This window comes from Canis aureus, chromosome 6 (assembly GCF_053574225.1).
Source record: "Canis aureus isolate CA01 chromosome 6, VMU_Caureus_v.1.0, whole genome shotgun sequence".
NCBI lineage: Eukaryota > Metazoa > Chordata > Mammalia > Carnivora > Canidae > Canis > Canis aureus.
The window spans coordinates 60,365,042-60,389,561 of record NC_135616.1 but is presented as its reverse complement, the minus strand read 5'-3'; the positions used below and the strand labels follow the sequence as shown (position 1 = coordinate 60,389,561).

Genomic DNA, 24,520 nt, shown 5'->3' with positions numbered 1-24,520 from the left:
AGATGATTTTGTTGCCATGGTGCTAACTGAAATTTAGAAGTAACTTCTTATTTCACTATCCCTAATCCTTGATTGTTACTAGCATTGAACCATAAATAAGATACATTCCTTGACAAACAGTTATGAGAAAAAAAGAAAAATTTTTTGAGGGATAGGACTCTCTCCTTTTCCAGAATAACCTTTCTGTCTTTTTTTTTTTTTTTTAATCGAAGTATAGTTGACATACGATATTACATTACTTTCAGGTATATAATACAGTGATTTACTCTATATGTTATGCTGTGCTTACCACAAGTGTGGCTACCGTCTGTCACCATGCAATGCTGTATTGCAGTATATTACAGTACCATTGACTGTTTCCTATGCTGTATATTTTATCCTGATGATTTATTCATTCTCTAAAGGGATTCTCAGTCCCCTTCACCCGTTTGCCGGTTGCCCTCTGGCAACCCTCTCCCCTCAGGCAACTATCAGTGTGTTCTCTGTTGTTATGGGTCCATAACCTTTCTTTCTTTGTATGCCATTGTACTACGCCACATGTGGAGTTTCCTAATGACATTTTTTTAGCTGGTGTAAAAACTGTTAGTAAATGCCAGAAGGTTATTTCTGACTATGCTGCTTTTGTTTAAGCTACAAGCTAAAGAAATCAATCAGGATAGGATGAGCAGCCAAGTTTATTTTCTTTTCTTTTTTTTTTAAACGTTGGCATGAAAGTTACTGATTATTTTTCACTGAGGTCTGAGTTTGACAGTAGGCTGCCGTTTGAGATAAAGCCCTTAATATCTCTTTTCTGATGACTTTATGGCTAGGTGAAAAGTTACGAGTCCTTGGTTACAACCAGAATGGTGAATGGAGTGAAGTTCGCTCCAAGAATGGACAAGGTTGGGTGCCAAGCAACTACATCACCCCGGTGAACAGCTTGGAAAAACATTCCTGGTACCATGGACCTGTGTCGCGCAGTGCAGCAGAGTATCTGCTCAGCAGCCTAATCAATGGCAGTTTCCTGGTGCGAGAAAGTGAGAGCAGCCCTGGGCAGCTGTCGATCTCGCTCAGGTATGAGGGGCGCGTGTATCACTACAGGATCAATACCACCACAGATGGCAAGGTAAGACTGGCCAGCACCTCCTCTAGGTGTGGACTGGCTGTTCTTTAGAAAAAATACTCAGAATGACTAAAGAATATTGTTTTTATGTCAGACATGAAACGAAATAATCACTGATGTAAAGTTTGGGCTGTTTGGCATGTGAAAGATTGCTCTTTTCAAAAATATGGTAATGGAAATTAAAAACAGTATTACATTAATAGTTTAATGATAGATTTGAAGGTGAATGAAGGAAACTTCTGATTAAGGTAGCTGTTCTAGTCATCATCAGCACATAGATATATGCAGGTACATCCAATATTGTTGTACAGAATTGATAAATTAAGCCTTGGCTCTATGAAAATTATAATCTCTACCAGAAAGTTCACAGAGTAAGAATTTTGGCTTCTGAGACTGGGATTGATCATTCATGTATGTTAATATAAGTAGATTAATCACACATTTAGCAATGTACATGTTGGAAAGACTAACCATTGTAGAATGGTTGTGTTAGAATGGAGCTGTTTTGCTTTATACATTGTGAAGCATAGATTTATGTCAGTTCTATTCAACAGTAAATTTACATTAAATCATTTGTTCTTTTTTTTCCATCTATGTGATATGCATAGTAGGGGAAAGCACAGACTTTGGAGCAAGCAGATCTGCTTTGCTGTGTAACTCCACCATTTATATTTACTAACTTTGTGTCCTTACATAAGCTTCCGATTTCTCATCCTATTTTTTTTAAAGATTTTATTTATTTATTCATGAGAGACGCACACACAGAGGCAGAGAGAGAGAGAGAGGCAGAGGCGGGTAGAGACACAGGCAGAGGGAGAAGCAGGCTCCATGCAAGGAGCCTGACATGGGACTCGATCGTGGGTCTCCAGGATCATGCCCTAGACTGAAGGCGGCACTAAACCGCTGAGCCACCCGGGCTGCCATCATCCTCTTTTTTGGCTCGTCCTGTGGATTAAATGAAATAATTTCCTTAAGACATAATGGCTGGTACAATAGTAGGAAATAATTATTAATTCTCTTTCTCTTTTGCATTACCCTACAGACATATTGTCTTTTGATGAATCCACATAGAATCAGATAAGTGATAATGCAGGAGAGACTTAGCAGCTCTATTTCTCATTATATACCCAAGAGAAATGAGTGCATATGTGTACAGAAGACATGTACAGAATGTTCATAATCACATTATTTGTAATAGCCCCAAACTAGAAATACTTGTCTAACAACAGAATGAACTAATAAATTATGGTATATTCATAAAATAGAATCTCATACAGCAACAAAAAAATGAATGTGGTACTGCTGTATGGTCTGAGGAAAATCTGTGGCCCACCCAGTTGCCTGTTTTTATAAATAAAATGTTTTTGAACATAGCCACACCCATTTATGTATTATCTATGGTTGCTTTCTCATTCTTAGAGCAGCTTTTTTGAGTAGTTATGACAGAGGCACTATGGCCACAAGCCTAAAATATTTCCTCTCTGGCCCTCTGCAGAAAAGTGTGTTGACCTATGTTGTAGGTGAGTCTCACACATGTAAAGCTGACTGAAAGGGATTCGTGATTGTCAGGGGATGGGTGTGAGGGGAGTGAAAATGGCTGCTGATGATTTGGAGTTTCTTTGTAGGCTGATGGCAATGTTCTAGAGTTACATAGTGGTGATGGTTGGACAACTTTGTGGATGTATTAAAGCCACTGAATTGTATGCTTGAAAATGGTGGATATTATGGTATGTGAATTATATCACAGTAAATAAAAGTTGGCGGAAAGCAGGCACAACGTGTGTATAATATGATTCCATTTGTTTAAGTCAGAAGCAGGCAAAGCTAATCTAAGGTGTTAGAAGTCAGCAGAGTGGTTATCTGAAGGAGTGAATAGCTTAGCTATTATAATTTTTGATGTGGGAGAGGTTTATGTGGGTGAGTTCACCTTGTAAAAGTGATCAATTCTGCATGTGTTACATATTCTGTGTACAACACAGATTTCTTAAGAAACAATAAGCAAGCTAGCTCCCTTGGGAGATGGGGCTCAGAGACTGCTCATCTTTTATACTTTAATTAGTTGTCACAAATTAAGTACTATTTTGTTAACAACTCTGAAATAAAACTGTGGCTTTTTAAAAAATGGCCTAGCTACTCAAAAGCACATCCTAATTAAGTAAAAATTATAAGATCCTTCAATACTTTCTTACTACCAAAAAAATGGAAACTAGTGGTTCTCAAGTTATGTTCTATGCAAGATTCTAAGGTGGGATTTCATGGCCTTTCAGAGGCGCCAAGTCACTCCCCTTGCTTACTTTAGGATCTGTATCTCTGTTTTATGTATTTGGGTTTCACAGTCTTGTTGCTTCAAAATACTTGAAGACCAGTGATCTTGGTGATCCAGAATGATAGCTTGGAAGCTTTTCCCCCGAGACTGGAACTTCTTTAGGAAGTCTGGAAAGAGTCATATAAAGAGGACTAAACTGAAGTTCTGTGTTTCCCCTTCTCACTTACTTACTTACTTATTTATTTAAAAAAAAGATTTTATTTATTCATGAGAGACACACAGAGAGAGAGAGGCAGAAAACTAGGCAGAAGGAGAAGCAGGTTCCCTCTGGGGAACCGGATGTAGGACTTGATCCCAGGACCCTGGGATGGTGACCTGAGCCACAGGCAGACACTTAACCACTGAGCCACCCAGGCACTCCTCTCCTCATCATTTAATTCTTATATTTACCTCCATAAGATAACTTCCTATCTTCATGTCTTCAGATCAGTGAAATAATGGGCTTTGAAAAAGTTTTTTTCTGACTTTTCAAGTTGCTTTAGCATCTCTCCTGCCTTTCTCACCAGGTGTATGTCACTGCCGAGAGCCGCTTTAGCACCCTGGCAGAGCTCGTGCACCATCACTCCACGGTGGCTGATGGGCTGGTAACAACATTACATTACCCAGCACCCAAGTGTAATAAGCCCACAGTTTATGGTGTGTCCCCTATCCATGACAAGTGGGAAATGGAACGAACAGATATTACCATGAAGCACAAACTTGGGGGTGGTCAGTATGGAGAAGTTTATGTTGGCGTCTGGAAGAAATACAGCCTTACGGTTGCTGTGAAAACATTGAAGGTGAGTTGCTGAGAATTACAGTTTCCAGGCTTTTTTTCTTTTTTTTCCTTTTGTGCTGAATCACTTGGAAATATGAGTGTGTCCTTCTTTAACTTTGGAACACTTTCCACCCACTGATGCCAAGCACATCAGCAAATTGGTGATAAACCTTAGTGCCAAAGCTGACAGTGCAGGGGCAGATTATTCACTGCAATTCAGTGAAACCCACATGTGGGGAAGATATGTTTCTGAAGGCTGCTGATGTAGGTCTTAGTGGAAGGTTAGGAGCAGATTATAAGTTAGAAAAGCAAAAGAAACTATTTTGAGAATGACCCCTGCTGGACGGAATTGTTCATGCAGTGTTCAAGAATCATGGGTTCTCTCTCCTGTCCTTGAGCTGTCTCATACTCTCCCCATCTCTTTAAGATTAGATCCCTTCTTCTTGTTGCTAGTAGTCACAGAAATCTTCCTGATACTGCTGTCATCTTTAAGTATCCTAGTAGCTAGCTAATGACAGAGTTGTCATTCCATTCTCTGAACATCTCCCATGTGCCTTCATAGCTCTGGCATATCATGGGTAAGAGGCTGCTCTTTGGCTATGAGTAGTAATCAGTTCTGGTCAGCAAGCGTTTAAGCATATTTTGAGTGTGAGACAATATGCATGGCTTTGCAAATGTGTATTGCTCCTTAAGGAATTTGTCAGGAAGACAGATGTGTGAATAGCTAACTCTTCTGTCTCCTCTTTTGAAGGCTGAGCTATCTAGGGAAGTAAACTCTCAGAACTGAGTAATCCATCCAGCTCTCCCAGGCCTCACTTGTGATGGGATATGATGGCTGAATTTTGCTTGCCCTGCTAATTTTCACTCCATTTTCCAATTGGGTAAATTTAGGGATGTTTTCTTTCTTAATTGAATGTCTCTGGGACATATTATTAGGTTCTGATAAAGTTTCTTTAATCTGCTAAAATATTCAAAAGATAGCCCCATTTAAAGCTGTAGTGTTAGGATTGTGAATTGACTCAAATGATTAAAATGGGGGTTTGTCCCTCTTCTGTTTTGTTTGCTTATTGTTTTTCTCTAATTTTCCCCCCCCTTTCCAGGAAGACACCATGGAAGTGGAGGAGTTCTTGAAGGAAGCTGCAGTGATGAAGGAAATCAAGCATCCTAATCTGGTCCAACTCTTAGGTAAGGAAGCTTGCCTGAATGATAGGTGCATTCCCTGGCCCTGTCATCTCCAGATGCTGCTTCCGAATCATCATGGTGGAAGCTCCAAGTACAAATATACTTCAGCAAATGGTGGTTATTTTAATCAGCAGGCTCTGTGTTCAAAAATTGCCCTAGAATGGTACACCTGGCTGGCTTAGTTAGTAGAGCATGTAACTTTTGACCTTGGCGTCTCGAGTTTGAGCCCCATGTTTGGTATTAAGATTATATACATACATACATAAATTAATTTTTAAAACTTTTAGTGAGGGGCATCCCGGGTGGCTCAGCAGTTTAGCACCACCTTCAGCCCAGGGTGTGATCCTGGAGACCCAGGATCGAGTCCTGCATCAGGCTCCCTGCATGGAGCCTGTTTCTCCCTCTGCTTGTGTCTGTGCCTCTCTTGTGTCTCTCATGAATAAATAAGTAAAATCTTAAAAAAAAAAAAAAAAAAAAAAACTTTTAATAAAAATTGCCTGGGAAACGGCCTGGATTGATTACAATAAATAAAACTGCCTAGCTTGTGGTAACTGCCCCAGTTCAAGTTCAGAATCACTCAGAATTATACCAAACCAAATACTGTCGCAAAATATTTTTACAAAATAAAAAGACATTAAAGAAAAAACAGTTGAAAAGAAGCGGATAAAAATTGTGACCACACTGATTGGTTTACCTTGCTCAGCAGAAAGTGGTGTGCTGCGATACAATGGCTTCTCACCTGTTCAGGTCACAAAGAAACTGTTGACTGAACCCCTTGCCCTTTATAAAGGAGGGCCAGTTTCCTTGGGTATTCACATTGAGCCAAAACTATCCCAAAGGAAAGAGTTTCTTGTTGATTTTTTACAAGGAATTTGCCATGTATCATTGAAATTCTTGACTGTGGAAACAGTCTTTTTACAAAGGATGATACAGGACGGGCTCACACAGTCTTCAACATACATACAATTGCTGTTACTTTTCGATAAACATTGTTAGTGTGCTGGTGAGGATGGGAATCACAGGCACATATAGAACTCAAGACAGTTCAGTTTTCTAGACCCCTTATGGAATTAATGCTTTTGCCCAAACAGGCACATACTCAGATGCATATGGTTTCCAAAGAATGATGTCAAGGAAGACAAGACTCCCTTACCAACCACCTTTTTCTTAACTTTGCTGTGTTATTTTCAGGGAATGTGGTAGCAAGAAGGGAAAAGATTACTGCTGAGCTAGAGTTTAAAATGTGTCTGTTATTCTTACTGAAGAGGTTGGGAATTTTTGGATATATACTAATAAAACAAGCTCTCTTCTTCAACTATCAGGTGTGTGTACTTTGGAGCCACCGTTTTACATTGTGACTGAGTACATGCCGTACGGCAACTTGCTCGATTATCTCCGCGAATGCAGCCGAGAAGAAGTGACTGCAGTTGTCCTGCTGTACATGGCCACACAGATCTCTTCTGCAATGGAATATCTAGAGAAGAAGAATTTCATCCATAGGTTCGTAAAGCCTGATTATTGCCTATGACTAACCATGAAGCAACCTTGCTTGATGTGCAAATACAGAAAAGAATGTGAGAGCCTTCCCGGAAATTTCCAGATGACTCAGAAAAGCAATTTTCTCTTTCACAGGACCTGCCCACTATGATGCCATTTCCAACTTATAAATCTGCTGTATTCTGGTGAAAGTATTAATGAGGGGCTTTTGCTAATTCTCAGAACAGAATGCTTTTTATTTTGTCGGGCCATATCCAAGAGTCTTTTTCTCCATCTAATGGCTTAATTTTAACAATAGCTTTCTGTCTTATTAAAGAAGTTAAAGTAAACCCCTGTAGAAAAGCGTCTTTTGCTCACCTCTGCAACCTGTCCCAGTGTACTTCTAAATAGGAACCCATTTTCTGAAGTCTTTTTTATTCTAGTATCAGATAACTGTCTGTTGGTGACTATTTTACAAGTGATATATAATTCGTGGCTTTTTACCATGTTAGCAGTTATCATAAAATAATACTATATCTGTCAGCATGGACTTACCAACTCTACTTTTAGCACAAAGGACCAAGAATAGAGCATTCATGGTCGTTTTCTCACCATCTGAATGAATGAAATTAGGGTTCTCTTTTCCACAGAGATCTTGCAGCCCGTAACTGCCTAGTGGGAGAAAACCATGTGGTAAAAGTGGCTGACTTTGGCTTAAGTAGATTGATGACTGGAGACACGTATACTGCTCATGCTGGAGCCAAATTTCCTATTAAATGGACAGCACCAGAGAGTCTTGCCTACAATACCTTCTCAATTAAATCTGACGTCTGGGGTAAGGTTGGAAGGGACTTTTTCTTTGTCTGACATTTTATGTTTTTAATAAATGTTTTTAGTTCTTTAGAGCTTCTCATTTGTGTGATCAGTAAACTCTGCCTTTATCCTCCATCCTTTATCAGTCATTCAGCAAAAATTTATTAATACCTACTATCTGCCAGGCATTGTGTTAGTCACTTAGCATAGAAAGTAGTGTAAAGAAGAAAGTGGAAAAGAAAAAGTCCCCACTTTCAAAGAGCTCACAGTCTAGATCTTGGATTGCATTGGAATTTTATTGATCCTCTCTTTGCAAAGCTTCCTGTTTTCCATATTAGGTTTTATTGCTCGTTTCCAGAGTACTGTGACACAGAGTAGCCTCTTCTTTTCAAGGAAAGCATGATGGAATTGCATTTAGACTTTGTCCTTGTAACTAACTCATCTTGTTTCTGTTGCCATGAAAAGCAGATTTAGCAGGGGCTCATGGACTGAACAAGTCTATGGAAATTTGGGGGCAGCCCTGGTGGCGCAGCGGTTTAGCGCCGCCTACAGCCTGGGGTGTGATCCTGGAGACCCGGGATCAAGTCCCACATCCGGCTCCCTGCATGGAGCCTGCCTCTCGCTCTGCCTGTGTCTTTACCTCTCTGCCTGCCTCTCTCTCTCTCTCTCTGCCTCTGAATTAAAAAAAAAAAAAAAAAAAAAAAAAGAAAGAAAGAAAGAAATTTGGGTTGTAGACCAACAGAAATAGTTGTAAGATGCTGAGTCACTTTTTACCAGAAATCTTAAACTCAGAAATAATGTGTGACAAAGTCAAGCAAATTTCCTTTTCTAGTGTGATTATTTTCTTTGTTTTTTTCTTTTTTCAAGAGAGGGAGAGCACAGAGGGAGAGGGAAAAGCAGATTCCCCACTGAGCAGGGAATCTGATACGGGCCTCAATCCCAGGACCCCAGGATCATGATCTGAGCCAAAGGCAGATGCTTAACCAACTGAACCATCCTGGCACCACTAGTGTGATGTTTTTTCTGATTTTAAATTAGTCTATTTCTTTTTCTTTTTTTTTTTTTTTTAATTTTTATTTATTCATGATAGGCACACAGTGAGAGAGAGAGAGGCAGAGACACAGGCAGAGGGAGAAGCAGGCTCCATGCACCGGGAGCCTGACGTGGGATTCGATCCCGGATCTCCGGGATCGCGCCCTGGGCCAAAGGCAGGCGCCAAACCGCTGCGCCACCCAGGGATCCCAGTCTATTTCTTTTTGACTCCTTTAATATTCGCTGATATAAAAACTGAAATTCATTAAATAGATCATAGATTGTTCTAAGAGTAGTTGGGTTATGTCCCAGACTTTCTATGGTCATAATTTATTCTCCCTCACTACAGTAAAGGAAATCCAAATAAAAATTGGGGAATTTATGGGGTGCCTGGGTAGCTCAGTCAGTTGAGCATCAGACTCTTGGTTTTGGCTCGGGGTGTGATCTTGGTATCTTTGTGATATGGGATTAAGCCCTGTGTTGGGCTCCATGCTCAGTGGGCAATCTGCTTGGGATTCAACCATCCTCTCCCTCTCTTCCCCACCCCTTCCCCCCATTGCCCCCACTGGTGTGAGTGTGTGCTCTCATGCACTTGCTGTCTCAGATTAAAAAAAAAAAAAATCTTTAAAAAAAATTGGCAAATTTATAGAAAACTGTCTTGAGGTTATACCTGAAGCAGTCTTCTGGCAGATACCTTATTAGAAGGACAAGTTCAGCTATAAGAATTAGAAGAGTATACTAATGTTGTAACAGTGTGAATGTTATCCAAAATTTGAAAGAAAAGTTACCTAATGGTATAAAATAAAAGATCAGAGAAGAAACATTCAACTTTTCTTTTTTTAAATCCCTTATGCAGCTTTCGGGGTACTGTTGTGGGAAATTGCTACATATGGAATGTCACCATATCCAGGTATTGACCTGTCTCAGGTGTATGATCTACTGGAAAAAGGATATCGAATGGAACAACCTGAAGGATGCCCCCCTAAGGTTTATGAACTTATGAGAGCATGTAAGTGGTTTTTTTGTTGTTGTTGTTTTTGTTTTTTGAGTTTTTTTGTATTTTAATTTTGAAGGGTTAAGTCAGTGATTCAGGGTGATTAACAAAATAAGAAAACAGTTTTCCTCTCAGTGTTAGATTGAATCCAATCTCATGACATATAAAGTGTTGGTCAGGCGTGTTTGGGTGGCTCAGTCTGCCTTCAGTGCAGGTCATGACCTCAGGATTCTGGGATCGAGCCTGAATAGGGCTTCCTGCTCAGTGGGGGATCTGCTTCTCCCTCTCCCTCTCCCTCTCCCCCCGTACTCATGTGCATGCTCTCTCTCTCATAAATGAATAAAATCTTTAAAAAAGGGTCATTGATCAGCCAGTTGGCATATATAATAAACCATTGAGTCTTAATTGGAATTCTAATAACAGTTGTCCATGGCCCATATATTGCATATAAGTGGTTTCCCCAAACCACTTGCATATTCTAATAGGATAATAAGAAACTGGGTTTGGAGATGGCTGCTTTCAACTAGATAAAAATGATTGCTAAAGACTGGAGAATACCTGAAAGTAACCACTTTGAATAAACAAAAGCATCTGACTTCTTAACAGATGAGAAAGCTAGAAGGTGAGTGGTGAATTAGATTGCATTGTGTTTAAGCATATGTCTTATTATTTTCCTTACCGTCCTGTTTTTGTCAAAGTGAACTCTAACTTCCTCCTTTCTTTTTTTTTTTTTCCTCCTTTCTGATATCCTGTTATACTTCTGATTATACTTAGCTGATTATAAGGTTAGAATGAGTTTGAATACAGGTTCTACTTCTTTCATTTTTCTAGTAGAAAACAACTTTCCATTTTATTTTATTTATTTTAGATTTTATTTATTTATTCATGAGAGACACAGAGGCAGAGACATAGGCAGAGGGAGAAGCAGGCTCCATGTGGGGAGCTTGATGGTGGGACTCAATCCTGGGACTCCAGGATCATGCTCTGGGCCAAAGGCAGGCACCAAACCGCTGAGCCACCCAGGCGCCCCAACTTTCCATTTTATAAAGCATCTCCCCACCCCTCTTTATCCCCGTAGTAGAGAAAATAGAAGCTGAGGCTACATAGAAGGACCAGCCCTAGGAAGTGGGTTTATCACAGCTTTAAGTCTGGAACTGAGAAGCAGCTGCCTCACTGTCCTTCAGTAGCCTCCATCATGATGTTTGGGACTCGCTTGCAGGTGTGCCATTGGATATTTAATTTTTGAAAGGAGCTTTCAGTATTTTCTTCTTTTGTTACATAGGCTGGAAGTGGAGCCCTGCTGACAGGCCATCTTTCGCTGAAACACATCAGGCTTTTGAAACCATGTTTCATGACTCCAGTATTTCTGAAGGTGGGAATCTGGTAGTTTACAGCTGGTCGCCAGTTCTGGGTGGTGTTAGGGGTGGTAATATTTCAAGAACAGTAGATTCTTCTAGTTTGTGACTCCATTTCGGGATATTGAATTAATTCTTGGCCTTTATTCTCGCTTTGCTTTTTTTTTTTTTTTGCTATTTTTAAATGTCTCTATGTCTCTGCTCATTTCTAATATTGAAATTGTATTTTAATTAGGAATTCAGTCTCTTCATAAAGAGAAGAAGTTTGGTAGTTCTTTAACCACCAACACTTACCATATATGGAAGGGAAGAAAAAATGAGTATGAAGATTATTCCACCTCCCTGAACCATACCTACAAAGACAGAATCAAGTTATTAAGGCAATATCCAGAAATTTCATTTCTAGAAATAGATCTTGAAATAATTAAGAATATGAATAAAGATTTAGCTACAAAGATGTTACATCAGTGTGTAGTTTTTAATATTGAAAAATTAAGAACAATTTAAGAATCTAATTATTATGTTCATATAATGGAATATTTAAAATGATATTCTTAAATATATTGACATGGAAAATAGTTTAAAATGAGCATGTTAAGCTATGAACAGTGAGAAGCCTTTTCGTATCTGAAAAACAAATGTATAGGCGCACGTAGGCATGACAGTGCCTCTACAATTACATGCAGAAGTCAGACAGTAAACTTGTTATATAGACAGGCTATTCCTAGAGAGTTAAAAACATCGAATTCTTAGTTATTTGTGCTTATTATTAGATTCTTTGGTATAGCTCCAGAATTTCACACATATTTGTTAAAATTTCTCCTTCATAATTGAACACAGAGCTTACTACTTAAGTTCAGGTTTTAAAATATTAGAAAAGGAAATCAGGCAAGTTGAATTTTGTCATCTTTCGTTAGCAATGTATCATTTCAGATAAGAAGGGAAAAGTATAACACTGAAGTTGAATGAAAAGTATTTTCTTCCTTGTCCTTTGCTTAGCTGAAACTTCTGCACATCAACCTTTGGGCCAGTTTGAGCAGCTGCCTGTCTCGGCCCCTCTGTGCTTTACCACAGCAGAGCTGGAGTGATAGAAGTCACAGGCTCCACTTCTCTGATGCTTCTGTGTCACCTTTTAACTTCTGTTGAATCCTTGCTTAAATATTTCTGCTTCTTTCAAAAATGTTCTGTCCTTTTAGAAAATCAGCCATTATCACTTCTTAAAGGTAATTGCAATTCAGAATTGCTAAACAAGAAATTTAAAATTATTTAACCCACATTTTATTAAGCATTTAATCTTTGGCAAGCACTATACTGAAGACATAGGGATAAGACACAGTTCCTACCTTAAAAAGATGTATTTATTAGTTGTGAGTGGCAGAAACCTAACTCAAGTTTTCGAAAGCAATAAAAGGAGGATTTATTGGCTCATAACCAAACCATGGGAAAGGAGGGATGGTGTGAACTTCAGAGTCAGTAGAAGCCACAGACTCAAGGGGCTCTGGGACTTCCTACTTCCCACAACCACTCCCACCCAGTATCACTTCACTTTTGCTTCTACATTGATCTCATCCTCAGAATATTCCAAGAGGCACGGGGCACAGTTACTAGCATCCTTGAGGTCATATCTTTATAGCTTACGTCTGTGTCTGCCAGCTGCTGTACATAGCAGCGTAGGAAAGGAATCTCACTGACAGTGCTTGGGTTATATACTGTATATCCATTCTTGTGGAAGAGTCGATTTTTTAAAATAGTTGCCAAAAAATGTAAAATAAACACACTATTTCACAATTTCATTGATTCCACTTCATTTTTGTTCAGGAATGAGTAGCAAAGTATGTCTTTGCCCCAGTAGAAGCCACAAAATGCATAGCCATGTTCAAAAGGGTGAGCACTTTTTCAGGAGCCTCATTTGCTTCATTTGAATGAAATGAAATGCATCTACCCTCCTTCTTGGTATAAGGTACAATCTAAAAATAAAAATAACTCCAGAAATCTGTCTGCTTTGTTCAGCCTCTGAATAAGGACTCAGTAAACAAGGATATCCAAATGATATGGAAGCACATGAAACCATGCTGAACATTACTCATCATCAGAGAAATCCAAAATAGAACAATGAGATGCCATAGAGACTGACACCAGAATGGCTCAAATTAAAATTGAACAAAAAAACCCCTGATAATATCAAACTCTGGCAAGAATGCAGAGTAACCAAAACTACTATACAATGCTAATGGGAGTATAGATTGGCCCAGCCATTTTGGGAGACTGTTTGGCACAATCCAACAAAGCTGAATTATGTGCACCCTATAACCCACCAGTCCTGCTCCTAGGTATATACCCAGCAGACAATCACACAATTCTGAAGCAAAAGACACGTAGCAGGGTGTTCCTAGCAGCATATTCACTCACAATAGCCAAAAACTAAAAACAACCTAAGTATCCATCAAAAGAGGAATGGATTAATTTTGGTATATTCACACTTTTGAACAATATACCATGAGAGAAAGCCCCTGCCACATGCAACAATGTGGATGAATCCACAGTCACAATATTGAGCAAGAGAAGCCAGACATAAAAGAGTACATACTCTGTGATTCCATTGTATATTTTAGTACTTTTCTCCAGTTTTTTTCCTGTTGTATACTTTTTCTGAAAATAAAACCTTTTCTGTGTCCTGAAATTGTTTTTCATCAGTCCCTTTATCTTCCTCACAGAGGTAGCTGAGGAGCTTGGGAGAGCTGCCTCCTCCTCATCTGTTGTTCCATACCTGCCCCGACTGCCAATACTTCCTTCCAAGACCCGGACGCTGAAGAAGCAGGTGGAGAACAAGGAGAATATCGAAGGGGCACAGGACACCACAGAAAATTCTGCTTCCAGTTCAGCACCAGGTATGGGTCACTAGGCGGGTAGAATTAAACTGTTTCCAGAACCTTGGGGTTTGATCCTTTATTTCCACTTTGCTGTCCGTCTTCCCCAAGGAGAGAATGGCCAGCATTAAACCAGCTCCTGCTCTTGTCCTTGGTTCTGGGGTGCCAGCGTCGTTAGTCCTGATCTCTTCCGTCCGTTCTACTACTTGGCTTCTCGCCCTGTTTCCTCAACTCTCCAATCTCAGACAGTTACCTCTTGACAGTTTCTGGGAAAAACTGCTTCATTGAGCCTGATAGATGAGGCCAGGGCATGCTGTAGCTTTTAGAGAATAGACAATAGCCAAGGTGAAAGCCAGCACGTTGTTTCTTCCCAGTTATATCACATGTTGTATTTGTAACACTCATCGGTGTAAAATGATAACATATTTATTAATTTCTTCTGAGTCCTACTAATACCTGACATTTAAGAGATACTAACAAAACTCTTATAGTTAACCATAGTTACTCAAGTGTAATGGAATCACTGTTTGTCTTTAACGTTACTGATTGGCCATTTCTTATCAGGGTTCATTAGAGGTGCACAGGCCCCTAGTGGGTCCCCAGCACTGCCTCGAAAACAAAGAGACAAGTCACCCAGCAGCCTCTTGGAAGATGCCAAAGAGACATGCTTCACCAGGGATAGGAAGGGAGGCTTCTTCAGCTCCTTCATGAAAAAGAGAAATGCTCCCACACCCCCTAAACGCAGCAGTTCCTTCCGAGAAATGGAGAATCAACCCCACAAGAAATATGAACTCACGGGTAACTTCTCATCTGTTGCTTCTCTACAGCATGCTGATGGGTTCTCTTTCACTCCTGCCCAGCAAGAGGCGAATCTGGTGCCACCCAAGTGCTATGGGGGGAGCTTTGCACAGAGGAACCTCTGTAATGACGATGGTGGCGGGGGCGGGGGCAGTGGCACTGCTGGGGGTGGGTGGTCTGGCATCACAGGCTTCTTTACACCACGTTTAATCAAAAAGACACTGGGCTTACGAGCGGGTAAACCCACAGCCAGTGATGACACTTCCAAGCCTTTTCCAAGGTCAAACTCTACATCTTCCATGTCCTCAGGGCTTCCAGAGCAGGATAGGATGGCAATGACCCTTCCCAGGAACTGCCAGAGGTCCAAACTCCAGCTGGAAAGGACAGTGTCCACCTCTTCTCAGCCAGAAGAGAATGTGGACAGGGCCAATGATATGCTTCCAAAAAAATCAGAGGAAGGTGCTGCTCCAAGCAGGGAGAGACCAAAAGCCAAACTTTTGCCCAGAGGAGCCACGGCTCTTCCTCTCAGAACCCCCTCTGGGGACCCAGCCATTACAGAGAAGGACTCTCCAGCGGTGGGGGTGGCTGGAGTGGCAGCTGCCCCAAAGAGCAAGGAGAGGAATGGTGGAGCACGACTTGGCATGGCTGGAGTCCCAGAGGATGGCGAGCAGACAGGCTGGTCTTCTCCAGCCAAGGCTGCAGCAGCCCTCCCAACCACTCACAACCACAAAGTGCCAGTCCTTATCTCACCCACTCTGAAGCACACTCCAGCTGACGTGCAGCTCATTGGCACAGACTCTCAGGGCAATAAATTCAAACTCTTATCTGAGCATCAGGTCACATCCTCTGGAGACAAGGACCGACCCCGACGGGTAAAACCAAAGTGTGCCCCACCCCCACCCCCAGTGATGAGACTACTGCAGCATCCGTCCATGTGCTCAGACTCCACGGAAGAGCCCACTGCCCCGACTGCAGGACAGCCCACGCCAGAAACACAGGAAGGAGGGAAGAAGGCAGCTCCGGGGGCAGTGCCCATCGGTGGGAAAGCTGGGAGGCCAGTGATGCCTCCACCTCAAGTGCCTCTGCCCACATCTTCCATCTCACCAGCCAAAATGGCTAATGGCACAGCAGGTACTAAAGTGGCTCTGAGAAAAACCAAACAGGTGGCTGAGAAAATCTCAGCAGACAAAATCAGCAAAGAGGCCCTGCTGGAATGTGCTGACCTACTGTCCAGTGCAATCACGGAACCTGTGCCCAACAGCCAGCTGGTGGACACGGGACACCAGCTACTCGACTACTGCTCAGGCTATGTGGACTGCATCCCTCAAACTCGCAACAAATTTGCCTTCCGAGAGGCTGTGAGCAAACTGGAACTCAGCCTGCAGGAGCTGCAGGTGTCTTCAGCTGCTGCTGGGGTGTCCGGGGCAAACCCTGTCCTTAATAACTTATTGTCATGTGTCCAGGAAATCAGTGATGTGGTGCAGAGGTAGCCACTGTGAGCCTCAGGGGAAGATGCTCACATTTCTGAGGGGAGAGGGAAAGGGGCTTGTTTTCCTGTGTTCTTGTTTTCAAAAAATGAAAGACTGATACTTGAGTGTGTTTATGTGAAGTACCTCAGATCTCTGAGTTCTCACGTTTACAGGTTCATCTCAAAAATAACAAAAAGCAAAACACATAGGACAGGGAAATGAAATGGGGGCAGAGCAGTGGTGGACAGGATTGGAAGCTGCCCTGGAACATCAGGGAACATGTGTCTGCCAGGCCACAGAGAACCCAGTCCAATCCGTTCTTACCTGGGATGATGTGTGGTGGGTAAACAGGGCTGCTCTGGGCCAGGCTGCAGGCCTGTGTGCAGACTGTGGACTGGCCGGGGGTGCTCACTCCGCGCCCCACAGAAGGGGACTGACTTGGGGCTCCAGGAGGTACTGGCGGTGGTCACGTGCCACCTCACCTAATGAATCGGGTGGGAGTGAAGAAGGGAAAGCTGGGAATGTTACCGAGGGGAACCTTTCCTTTGAGGCCATTGAAAGCAGCTGTTTCTCCAGAGCTCACCGCCATAGTCGAAGCTGCAGGTCAGCCTGCGAGGGCATGCTCCCATCCTTTTTACCATGGGCATGTTAATTGGTGCAGGAAGTAAAGAATGCTAGGAAGTAGTCAGGGAGATTGAAACTTCCTCCTCACATCTCCACGGATGAGCAGAAGTCATTTCTCCCCCTCATAGGTTATTTCCTAGTGGACCGGGATTTGGTTTTTAGCTCGCTGGTGCCCATCTATAAATTGTAGGCATAGGGGTCTCCTTCGTGGTTCCTCTCTGCTCTCTTCCGGGTGGGCCGTCTTCCTTTATATCTGGCAGTATTCAGGGCATTAATCAATGTTGATATGGAAAACAGCGGTCACGTACAGGCTCTCTTGGGAATCCTTTTCTGATGCCGTGCCCCTGCAAACCGACATACTGGCCAAGGAATTAAGCAGCTCTGCATCTCTTTATCGGTTAACATGCCAGGGAAGGAGGTCTCTTCTTGGAATCCATTGGCCAGCTCCAGAGGTCTGTGACTTTAAGTGTTCTTGAGAAGCTGATTTGGTCCCAATGGCCATTTCTCTGTACTTTTCACCTCCCTCATCACCGTAGACCCAGGCTAGGTAGGGAGGAGGAGAAATATTCTTTCACTCTCCGTGAATTTCAGATGAATTGCCCCCAATTACTCCCACCTACTCTTCTCCCTTCACATAGCCCCTTCCCCCTCATGGTTGTGCTTGTCTGTAAATACTGTACTGGGAATACTCTTTGATATTTATTTTGTCACTTCACCTCTCTTTGAAGAATGCATAATCGAAGGGGCAGGTCATTTCAAGGAAATACTGATTAAACCCTAGAAACATAATGACTTAACCCCCAAATATGTTTTGCCTTTGAAAACTAGGCCTTTTCCTATTTAGTTATAGTTATGGAAGCTAATTAGGATCATATTGAACTGAACCTAAGCAGTTGGATATTATTAATATTCTTGATATCAGGTCTAATCTTAATACTTCATTCTCTTTTTAAAGCTTTATGACCACCACCCCTCACCTGCCCAAGGAGAACCTGATACAAAAGAATAAATAATTTTTTCCTCCCAAACGAATATTAACTTAGGAAGATAGGAGTTGAACACTGGTGATCTGTGAGTTTTCTTCCTGCCTCTGTTATCGTTCCACTGTCAAGCCACAGCCCCATCTCTTAATCTGTTAAAGGAAGGTAATGCTACATCTTCTCCAGGGTGTTTTGCGAATAAGTGTATAGCTATCCCTTTGAGAGCCACTTCAGTGCAGCGTTGTTGCGTTCAATGGTTTTCATTCTCTTCTTTGCTCAGTAGCAGATAATGGAAATGTGGAACTGCTGAGATGATGCTAACGGGGCTAGAATACTGAGGAGGCAAAACTATGTTTTGGACAGCGTTTGTCCTCTCTGAGGAGGAAACTGAGTTTTCATTAGAAAGAAAGGAAACCCTTGATTCTTGCTGTGGCTGCTCCAGAGGAGGTTCAGGCCAGGAGGAGGATGAGAAGGGAAGAGACAGTCCTGAGCTTGGCAGGGCTTGGGTGAGCCCTGACTGTAGGTTACCTACAGGATGCAGCACAGGCAGTGAGCAATCTGGCTGACCTTCCCTGAGTGGTCGGTCGAGAAGACCAGAGTTCCCTTTAACCTGGATGTCGGCCCCTGGTCCTCCCACCTCCTTCTTCGCCACTCCCCTTCATCAGTCATTTCCATAAACTTGAAATTGTTTTAGCAATTTGCCTTTTAAGGGTGGGCAGGGACAGCTAAAACTTTAGAATATTATGCTGCTTTTTAAGTTTATCCGTCATTGTGGGATGCAATTTGAGGGATTAATTATAATTGTTGTTTTTTCAGGGGATTTTTTTTTTTTTTTTTTTTTTAAAGCAAGGGATCTTTCCTTGAGAGCTCTGAAAATAAGCCTTGGAGGAACACTACTGAGTGTATGTAAGCTCCCTGGTTCTCTCACCGCAGAACAGTTTTGAGGGTGGGGACTGTGTCTCACTCAGGGGCAGCACCTGGCTCTCTGTCTTGCCTACAGTAGGTGCTCACTAAGTTATGAAATAAATTGCTTTTGTTCAACACTGTCCAGAGCGGCATTAACTATTGTAGCACAGCCCGTCCACATGATGCTTGAACTGTGTGACTTCAGTATTGAAGGCTCAGGGTTCAGGTGAAAGAGGCACTGTCAACTCACTATAAAAGTATCATTTAGATTGCTCCTTTTTCTAATTGAAAAGGACCAGATTTTTTAAAGTAACCTTATATAAATTTAAAAGTTTTGAGTTCACAGCAGAGAAAACTGCTCAAGACTAAAAGCATGACCTGTCTAGTTTAAAAGCAAAGCAGGAGCAAAAGCCCTTCTATGAGTTGTTGACAACTTTCTAAAGTGGGTATATATGCCTACAGTGGGCTGTCTCAGCTTGAGTCCTTTCATGTACAGGTAATATGATTTCAGCTTCTATTTCTTATCCTAAAATGCAGTGTTTTGTGTAAAATACATCTTGATTGTGCTTTACATGAAGTATTTTCATAAAAGGCTTTGTGTAAAATTAAAGCATGTCTATTTTCCTACAGACTTCCATTGTGATTTTCAGAGATAATAGCCTTAAAAAAGATTGGCCCTAAGAAATTTAGTGTTTTTCCAAATGACCTCTGTTCATTGATATCATTAGAGTAGAGATCCTTTCCCAGTTGCATTTTGGGGTTTAAATTAGAATTTTCTTACAATTCAGTTGAAAATTGGCTGGTAAGATAGTGCCCAGTTAATAAAAGATGCTGACTTTGCTAAGGCATAGCCCGTGTTAACTAAAGTCATGGAGCTTTTGAGTTTCAAAGGATACAGTATAGCTGGTGACTAAGAGTTGAGACTCTGAAGCCAGTCTAGAAGGCAAGTCATTTAACCTTCCTGAGCCTTAGTTTCCACATTGGAAAACAGGGATGATAATAGTAACTACCTCAGGGTTGTTGTAAGGATTAAATGAGATAATGTATATAAGATTCTTAGCTCGAGTGCCTGGCACATAATGAGCACTCCATACATGTTCAGTGCTACTACTATTATTAACACTTAGTCTAGTGAGTCTTAGCCAGGGATGTGCAACAGAATCTCTGGAATTTAACAAACAGTCTGATGTGTTGGCTCATCCCAGATCAGAATTCCCAGTGGGGTGAAGTCTCAGCAAGTGTATTTTCCAAGAATTCCTCCAAGTGTTTTAGACATTCAGCACTGCCGGAACACCATTGGTACCCCAACCCTTTTCTTCATAGCTTCAGAAATTGGAAGAGAGGATGGTGAAGTTACCTGCCCATTATCTTAATTAGTGGCAGAGTCAAGGCTAAGGTCAGGTCCCTTGACTTTCTGGTTGTGGGGTCTTTCTGCCCTTACTGCTGCCTTGTGAGACACTGCCAAAAAAAAAAAGTGGCTCAGATAGACAATCAGCCTGCACAGTGCCGCACACTTTCTAAAGCACACACACACACTCCTGGCACTCTGACCTCGAGGGCCTTGAATGTTGAATAATGGCAACACTAGCAAAGCAGGCATTCAGTAGAGCTCAGTGATATAAAAAAAAAAATGTATGGGGTTATTCTTTTGGACAGACCTCAGCAACACAGCAGTGGTCTGTACTTTGCTATAAAGAAATATCAAGTTAAGTTTTAAAAAAACCTAGTCCTACATTCCTTTTTCTTAAAAACAAAATGACTTTATTCCATATCATTTTAATGGCTATGAGGTAATGTATATGAAAGCACTTTGAGGAAAGTATCAAATGTAATTTAACTGTAAGGTTGTATTATTAATGTCTGTTTAGAAGATCAGACAGTTAGATGCTGATTGACTAATCACCCCCGTGACTTACCACATTTGTAAATATGAAACTGCTAAATGAATATGTGCAGGTATAGTTAAGTGTTTTGCTAAAATTGTGGCTCAGCGCCGAATAACTTCAGAAAACTACGGACCAACTTTCTGGTTTAATTATAATCATTAAAAAATAGTAATATGTACTCCAGAATAAAGAAGCTCTTCCAGGGACCTTGACTCAGGAAGAATTAAAGCCCTCTTCTTAGCCTTGAACACTTGTCCACAACATGTTCAGCCATTTAGCATCCTAACATGGTGGGAGCAGACTCTTACTTGTTAATGTTGACAGTGTCTTTTTAACCGATGTCCAGCGTGGTTTCGTTGGGATTTTTTGGGTGGGGAGGGGACAGGTGGGATTGGATGGCCATACAACCAGTGCACTTTGGGAATTAGTTTTCTAGGATTTCCTCCCGTTAGAAATGAGCTTGACATTCATCATCTGTATGTGCGTGTTTTTCCTAAAATGAGTAGCTAAACACAATTTGCCTATTAGATTATAAAATACCCCAGAGTAAATTGCATTGGTGGCCACTTTTGAGTTCTAGCTACACTGCATTCTGACCTCTCCCTTCCAGTTTTAGCTCTTGTTGTCATTGTTACTGTCTGGCTATGCTTCCACAGGAATTCAGATTGAGCTGACAGGGTTGTCTGCGTTTTTGTTCATAACGATTTTTGGGTTTTATCTCGCTTGGCATTAACTTGTTTTACCTTGGTTTGGGATCCATCTCTGTTTCCTAAGCATTTATTACAACCAGTTTTCTTATGTAGATGGGTCTCTGGATGGAAGTTTCTTCTTATGAATTAATAGACCTCCAGCTGTCTATATCTCTGTCTCAGCTTCTGTCAAGCCAGTGGCTCAGTTCTTTTGTAAATGTCCGCTTTGGATTGGGATGTGTGGGAGCAGGAAAGAGAGAAGGAAAGGCAGCTCCAAGGGACCTATGCCCTTCTGACAAAGGCAGGCAAAGGTAGCCCCACAGATGCCTGTACGTTCTGTGTGACAACCCAGAAAACCGTTTGCTGGCCATAGCCCTGCTAGTCAGAGAGGAGAAGCCTTGGGCTGGTTCGAAAGCTTGTCCCACTCTTAACAGTTAGGATAGTTAAATCTTTTGGAGAGAGTTCCAGTTTTCCAACTACCAGAATTTTAAAAAATGCAAGGTTTGTTTTTTGTTTTTTTTTTTGGTTTTTTTCTGGCAAGTGCCTCCAGTAACAGTGATTGCTGTTACCTGCTCTGTTCCAGCCAGAACTTCACTGCTATTCCCTGTCCTCCTGTATTACTGGAAAGCGTGGGTGGATTTCAGGGCTGTGGAATGGGCCTCCTGCGCAGAGCATCTACCCAGATGACTGTCTTGGCTCCAAGTCTGTCTTATGTGAAGTTTACTGCAGTGTCCAAAAAGAGGAGTTTCTGCTCTGGGGCTGCTGTTTCTCATGCCATACCAGAGGTGTACATTTCCTCTTGAGATAACACATATATAAGATGATATTTCCTTCATTTCTAACTCAGTATCCTAGATCCATAGGACAGGACATTAGGGGAGGCTCCACCTTGTGATAATCAGGGTAAGAAGATTGCATGCTTCCCCCTGAGTGAGGAGGCCAAAGCAGGTCATCTTGATTCTAGGTCATTCAGAGGATTGTGCCTTCAGAGATGGGTTTTGTGTGTTGCGGAGGAGAGACTTGTAAGCTGGGTTGATGTTGCATGATGAGTGAGCTAGAACTGGTAGGTGGGTGGCGGTGGCTCAAAGCCCTGGTCGGTGAGAATCCCTGCTTGAGATGTTCCCCACACACATGGTGTGTGAGAGACTGCACTTTTCTCCATCCTGATTGGTGAGCTGGGGGAAGGCTGTTCTAACTGGCCCTTCCCTCCTTCCAAGAGCATTTCTTTGCTCCTATGTACAATTACGAATTTGAAATTGTTTACCTCTTTTAGAAGAATTACATCCTTTAACTTTCCCACTGTTGAGTACACATACTGAACACAGTAGCAAGGCCCTGGAGCAGCCCATGGTCACAGATGGCATGTGAACTGATCTAACCTGCACATCATCTCAAGGAAGGGCTGTCTCCATTAAGTCAAAAGCTTAGGCCACTTTGTCCTCAGATCGCGCCCCATACGTGCCCTCAGTGTCTGTTCTGTGAAATTCTTGGTTGTTTTACTCAAAGGAGCAAGTTTCTGGGTCCTGCATGTCACTCCAGACTACTGAGCTATAAATGCAGGACTTGAGGTCTGGGAGCATTCTGGTCAATTCTTTAGGACATGGTGGAGGTGAATTGTCCAGTGCTAGCAGGCTTTAAGAAAGGAAATAGAAAATTTTATCAGAATAGGAATTTTAAATCATGTAATTAAGCACCATAAACTTGAACTGGAGAATAGGACTTCTAGTTAGTAAAATTTTCACATGTAGGGATAATTTTCATCAGTTGTGTAACACAACAGTAACACAGGTATGCCAAATAAATTTATTCTTGATTCAGAAGATATTGCAGGATCCTGTAGTGCTTTAGTGTCCTCACTGGTGAATCCCAGATACTGTTCTTCACAATTCAGAGGTACCATACCATGTGTTGAAAGTGGCAAGAATGCCAAGAGACTGAGAGGTTTCCGGTAGCTGAAGGCCAGGTAAGCCAAGCCTGCCTCCATTTCGACAAGCCGTTTTTCACTGTGGCCACTGTTCTTGGGATTCCGTTATGAGAGAAATTTTCTGAGATCTTGAGAAATCCCCTTGATTTAGGGTGATTGTTCTTCAGAGAAATTAGTATTCAGAAACTAGAAAGGACAATGAGGTACTCATCTTAGAGTTCTTTAGGGCATATGTTTGAAAACCTTCAGATCTCAGATCTGTAGAGAAGGGTATGTGTTATGTCCACGTCTTGTACATACACCGTTGTCGTGCTAAGAAAGGAGAGGAGTAGGTGAAAGAGGAGTTACCCAGATCTTTCCCTGTGGTGAATAGAAGCTGTGCCCTGGTTTGGTGTGTTTGCCATGAACAGGCTGATTGAGCTGTTTATGCATCCTCAGAACCCCCGGTCTCCTGGGCGGACCCCACACTCTTCCTGTTTGCAATCCGATTCTGTAATGACTATCAGTGGAGAAACCCAGTTTTATGCTCGCTTGACAAAAACAAGTTGGAACATTTCATGGTGGCTGACAGAACTTTGCCCTAAAACATAGGATTCTTTAAAACTTGTTTAACATTTATACCAAAGGTCACGCTCTGCAGGTGTATGCATGGTGGGTGCACACGGGGTGAGGCCTGGTGTGCACTGCGGAGGGGACACAGTGAGACAATATGGGATTTAACTGAAAACACATCAATCATGGGTCACACTACCAGTGTTGTCAGGTATTTGTTCTTGTAATATATTTTCAGGTGTTTTGTTTTTCTAATTTAATTCTCTCACCCTGTTGTCTGACTGTGAACTGCTAACAGTGTTAAACTTGATGTAAATAAACGAGGCCCTTGAAAGGGGAATGCTGTCTGCCTGTTGTCTCACAAGGCTTGCCAACTTGTGTTTTATTTTAAATAAAGGTTGCAATATTTTATTGGCAAAGTAGGCTTGTGATTGGAGTGTTTCTCCCCCAATTTTAACTGAGCGGGAATCTGCAGAATTTTTCTTTCTTTACAATAAGATAGAAGTGTGTGAGGTAAAGAAGCTGGTTTTAGCAACATCTCTCTGACACATTCTTTAGCATCTCCTCCCGGAGGAGAGAATACTCATTCTTCAATGGATTATGCCTTTTGGAAACGGCTAAAGGCAGCATCTGGAGCCCAGCAAGTACAGACGGTGGGTAGTGTGTGTACATGCGTGTATATCTGGCTAACATAAGGTGAAAAGGGAGCCTTAATTCTCTCAAAGTCTATTCTGAGGACAATTCCAAATAGGTTCTGCAAAAGTTTAAAGCCAAAGTAGCATTAACAG

At 41.8% G+C, this 24,520-nt stretch overlaps 1 protein-coding gene across 9 annotated transcripts in view; it reads left to right on the top strand.

Annotated features, from left to right (window-relative positions):
• The window catches only part of ABL2 (ABL proto-oncogene 2, non-receptor tyrosine kinase), a 115,364-nt gene extending 91,213 nt beyond the window's left edge, over nucleotides 1-24,151 (top strand). For 5 of the 9 annotated variants that reach the window (XM_077901853.1, XM_077901851.1, XM_077901856.1 and 2 more), the window contains 9 exons: nucleotides 810-1,105; nucleotides 3,935-4,207; nucleotides 5,286-5,370; nucleotides 6,690-6,867; nucleotides 7,494-7,678; nucleotides 9,545-9,697; nucleotides 10,965-11,054; nucleotides 13,752-13,925; nucleotides 14,469-24,151. In XM_077901853.1, coding sequence (XP_077757979.1) covers nucleotides 810-1,105; nucleotides 3,935-4,207; nucleotides 5,286-5,370; nucleotides 6,690-6,867; nucleotides 7,494-7,678; nucleotides 9,545-9,697; nucleotides 10,965-11,054; nucleotides 13,752-13,925; nucleotides 14,469-16,192 — 3,158 coding nt within the window. In that variant the 3' untranslated portion in view covers nucleotides 16,193-24,151. The remainder of the gene's footprint in view (nucleotides 1-809; nucleotides 1,106-3,934; nucleotides 4,208-5,285; nucleotides 5,371-6,689; nucleotides 6,868-7,493; nucleotides 7,679-9,544; nucleotides 9,698-10,964; nucleotides 11,055-13,751; nucleotides 13,926-14,468) is intronic. The other 4 variants (XM_077901859.1, XM_077901857.1, XM_077901860.1 and 1 more) reach the window with 1 other exon arrangement.
• Nucleotides 24,152-24,520: the final 369 nt, after the last annotated feature.